At 55.4% G+C, this 4704-nt stretch overlaps 1 protein-coding gene across 1 annotated transcript in view; it reads right to left on the bottom strand.

The window, feature by feature from the left end:
• The window catches only part of TTLL1 (tubulin tyrosine ligase like 1), an 11898-nt gene that overhangs the window by 4892 nt on the left and 2302 nt on the right, over positions 1-4704 (bottom strand). Inside the window, exons 3-6 of the mRNA XM_006775940.2 lie at positions 3171-3379; positions 2107-2287; positions 964-1098; positions 264-372 (exon numbers count right to left, since the gene is read on the bottom strand). Of these exons, the coding sequence (XP_006776003.1) occupies positions 264-372; positions 964-1098; positions 2107-2287; positions 3171-3379 (634 nt within the window). The remainder of the gene's footprint in view (positions 1-263; positions 373-963; positions 1099-2106; positions 2288-3170; positions 3380-4704) is intronic.

The raw sequence follows: 4704 nt of genomic DNA, 5'->3' as shown, positions 1-4704 counted from the left end.
CAATGGATAGAGCATCGGCCTGTGGACTGAAGAGTCCCAGGTTCAATTCCGGTCAAGAGCACATGCCCGGGTTGTGGGCTCGATCCCTAGTGGGGGACTTGCAGGAGGCAGCCGATCCATGACTCTCTCTCATCACTGATGTTTCTATCTCTCCCTCTTCCTTCCTCTCTGAAATTAATAAAAATATATTAAAAAAAAGAAAGAAACCCACAGAATCACCCCGCTTCCTGCGTCCTTAGGCTCGAGGGAAAAGCCGCACTCACCCCGTGCTTCTGGATGGCGACGTTGGTGAGGTGCACAAACATGTTGTCCAGCTCGCTGGTGCTGGGCGTGTACTTCACGGTGCAGAAGCGGCAGAAGCCGAGCTTGTACCTGAGGGCTCAGAGCAGTCAATACCGAGGAGAAGCCGGAACCCCAGCGCTGCGCTCTCTCCACGGAGCTGTGGGCTTGTTGTTTTAACGTCTAAAAGCACCGCGTGTTTAATGCTTCGTTTTTATAACAGCTTTAGCGACATGTAACTCGTATGTACATGTACCTCACCCACCTAAAGAATTCGATTCCAGGGGTTTGGGCAAACTCTGAGTGTGCAACCAAAGCCGCAATCCATCCTACAACATCCGCATCGCCCCAAAAGGAAACCCCAGGACCACTGGCAGTCGCTCCCCATCCCCAGCGCTGCGCCAACACCCGTCTACATTCTGTCTCAAGATCTGCCCGCTCTGGGCATTTCACGTAAACAGAATGAATCAACGCGTGGCCTTCTGCGCCTGGCTCCTCGCCCCAAGTGCGTCTGTGAGGTTAAAAGAGCTGCTTTTTATCTGTAAGCCTCGCGTGTAATCCCTGCACCCAATGCTCAGCCCGCACCGGGCGCTGGGCACCGGTGCGCCTCACCAACCTCACCATGGCGCCAGGGAGCGCGCACTCACGGCACCGCCCTGAGGATGGAAACGGCCTGGCGCTTACATGTAGCAGCGCAGCGGGCGGTAGGTAGACACCAGGACGTACAGGCGCAGGTCGAACTTCCTGCCGCCGATCAGGAGCGGGTTGCTGATGTAGAGGGAGATCACGTAGGCTTCCTTCGTGGACTGAGACACGAACCTAAACGTGGCGGAGGGGAAACGAATTAGACGCCAAAGGCCAAAGGCCAAAGGCCATTTGGTCGGCGGTAACCAGCTCCCGCCTCTCCTTCAGGGAGAAAACGGGGAGACGCTGTCTATGAGGAGCCCCGGGCCGGGCCCACACCAGGGGCGGCGGCCGCTGCTGGGAACCCCAGGGCAGGGCTCCTGGGGCTGACCCTCCTGGGGCTAACGACGTGTCACCAGATCTAAGCGCCCGTCCTGGGATCTCCCGCGGGACAGGCTCCCAGCGACAGCAGCTGAGGGCCTCCCAGAGGCAGAGAGCCCGGGACGAAATGCCCTGGAATCAGTTCCAAGGGACCCCCTGCCAGGGAGGAGGCTGGGCCTGACCTAACGCGACCCGTCCCACGACGGCGCGCAGGTGCAGATCAGCCGGGTCCCTGCCCACCCGCCCCGCGAGGCGAGGCCATCGGTGCCCAGTTCACCCGGGTGAGGAGTCTCAGGGTCTACACAACAAAATGTGCTCGACAGCACGTGTCAGTGAGTCAGTCCTGGGTCTTCAGCAGATGCTTTGCTGTCTCAGAAACACTGTGACTGGCCCAGCCAGCGTGGCTCAGTGGTTGAGCATCAACCTATGAACCAGGAGGTCAAGGTTCAATTCCCAGTCAGGGCACATGCCCGGTTGTGGGCTCAATCTCCAGTGTGGGGCATGCAGGAGGCAGCCCATCAATGATTCTCTCTCATGATGGATTTTTCTATCTCTCTCTCTCTCCCTCTCCCTTCTTCTCTGAAATCAATAAAAATATATTTAAAAAAAACACACAAAAACTGTGACTGGACGGGTCTCCCACCAACTTCAGGAACACAGGCTCCTGCTCTGTGAATCCCGCTGGTCTTGCTATTTCCTTCTGCACCTCCCTTGGGGGGGGGGGTCTACGATTAATGACGCCCCGGGACAGATGCTGCACTCCTGCAGAAGCCAGCCCGTGGCCAACAGACGGACGCGGGAAGCTGCGGGTCCCCCACTCACGAGGACGTCTTGCTGTCCCGGGACCACTTTTTGATCTGCGAGAGCTTGTTGATGAGGAAGATGCCCTTGCCCTGGGCTTTGCCACACGGCTTCATGATCCACGTGCTGGACGGGCTCTTCCGGAACTCCTCCACGAACAGGTTGTAGTCAGCGGGCAGCATGTAGGTGACTGGGACGAAGTCTGAAGGGAAAGGAAAGGGGACCCGTGAGCCAGCCCGCAGTGGCTGTGAACAGAAAATACTGCCACTGCCTTTCCAGGGGCTGTGTCCCACGCCAACCCGCCCAACCCAGCGTCTGGCAGAGTGAGGACTCCTGCGGTCCAGGGCTGCACAATGATCACTCACTGTTACTACCTGCGTGCTAAGCACCTTACAAGTCTGTACCATCGACTCCCCACAGCACTGTGAGCTAGGGACCCACAGCGTTCCCATTTATCAGATGAGGAGACTGAGGCTCGGAGAGCTCACTTACATGATTGTGCCCAGGCGTGTGAAGGGATTCTGAAACTACCCGACAGCCCAGCCTTATTTTTTTTTTTTTAATATATTTTACTGATTTTTTACAGAGAGGAAGGGAGAGGGATAGAGAGTCAGAAACAGTGATGAGAGGGAAACATCAATCAGCTGCCTCCTGCACACTCCCCACTGGGGATGTGCCCGCAACCAAGGTACATGCCCTTGAACAGAATCGAACCTGGGGCCCTTGAGTCCGCAGGCCGACGCTCTATCCACTGAGCCAAACTGGTTAGGGCAGCGACAGTCCAGCTTTAACACCAGACAGGACAGGGGTGTGCGCTGCATTTGCAGCTCAGGAAGTGGTCACGCGTGCTGAGCACCGCAGACATTCTCTCCCTCACAGGAAGCACATGCCCCAGGCCTCAGTCAGAGTCCGAAACTGCGCCCCACCCCCACTCTAGAGACACCGGATCCAAAGAGGTGCCCAGCGCAACCTGCACCCACACATTCACCGTCGAAGCCAGCAGGTGTCACCTCGATGCCTTGTGCAGCTGACGTTAAAAAACTCAACTATTTACGTCTGAAACCCGGCAGTGAGAAGGCACACACCCAGGTAGAGGTATTTCCCGTTCTCGTCCTTCTCGGCCAGGGGACTCCCCTCCTTCTCCAGCTCTTTCCGATACCGTTTAATGTTCTTCACCATCAGGTCCTTCCGGGTCAGCTCGTAGTGGTTGGGGAAGTGGTTGACGATCTGATCGTCTGAGAGCCGGTAGCCAGTTTCCACACTGAAGACGTTTCGGATGGTCTGCACGCTCATCCTAAAAGGGAAGCACAGAAGCTCATGTCTGTCCACGCGGAGGTGGTCCCATTAAGGCCCGGGAACTCCCCGAGCCCTCACCCACCCCCAGCCCAGCACCCCTGGCCCACGGCGGCACAGGAAGCCTGTCCAGTGACCGGCTATGGCATGAACTGTTTGAGGCATGAGCTGTTTTGACTATACCCTGAACAGTTTCATTCTCTGACACACAGTAGGTGCTCAATACTTGTTTATCAATTAATGATAATGCTGATTATCGACAACAGTCTAATGACAAACAGACTCTCCCAGACTCTGTAGTCAGGAAAGTCATTTACACAATATTTGCACCCAAAGTCGGGAAGGACAGGGAGCTCTTAAACCCAAACCCCAGGGGTTACTCAAGGTTACTCAAGGGGTTACCCGGGCTGCCCCCAGTGAAGTGAGGAGGAGGAGGAAGGAGAGAAGGTCAGTGTCCTGCCACCCCTCTGTGCCCTCACCAGCCCCAGGCAGGGAAAGGGCAGGAAGGACGGGAGGGCTGGCACCCACAAGGGAACCAGAGTCACAGAAAGGCAGCTGGTGGCCTCTTGCTGTGTGGTCTCTGCCCTGCCCCCCCCCCCCCAGGGCACTAACCTAAGAGGGGGTCTGGAGCACCCAAGAGCATTAGAATAAGGAGATTTTTTTTTACTTTGTATTATGGTAACAGTCAACCGTACATGAAAGTAGAAACGTGTAACAGATTCCCATGACCCAGCCCACAGCTGTCACCCCCAGCCAGCCTTGTGTCGTCTGCGCCCCGCCCACTCCCACACACGCGCCTGCTGTTTTGTTTTCTTAATTTATTTTTTAATTATAGTTGACAGCACTGGCTTGTTCTGCAGCAATTCCCAGACATCATATCATTTCACCCAAAATGCTCCTGTAGGAACCTCTAGCAGCTAAGGGCTCCTTTTTCTGATACACGACATCCTGTTATGCTGTTACCACAACTGAAAAAAGCAGCAGTGATTCCTGAATGTCATCAAATATCTTCAAACCAGTGTCCCAACTTCCCTAATTGTCTGACATATTTTTACAGCTCATGCAAATAAGGGCCGGGCCTTCTCATTGGTTGTTCTCCCTCTCACGTCTCTCTCTCTTTTTAATTGATTTGAGAGAGAGAAAGAGAGAGAGAGAGAAACATTGACGTGAGGAACACTGACTGGCTGCCTCCTACAAGGCCCTAACGGGGATCGAGCCCACAACCTGGGTATGTGCCCTGACCGGGAACTGAACCGGCAACCCTTAGTGTGTGGGGCGATGCTCAACCACCTGAGCCACCCTGAGAGGGGCAGAGAACAGCACGTG

This window comes from Myotis davidii, unplaced genomic scaffold (assembly GCF_000327345.1).
Source record: "Myotis davidii unplaced genomic scaffold, ASM32734v1 scaffold428, whole genome shotgun sequence".
Lineage (NCBI taxonomy): Eukaryota > Metazoa > Chordata > Mammalia > Chiroptera > Vespertilionidae > Myotis > Myotis davidii.
The sequence above is the reverse complement of the archived record's forward strand: the minus strand, read 5'-3'. Positions and strand labels throughout refer to the sequence as shown.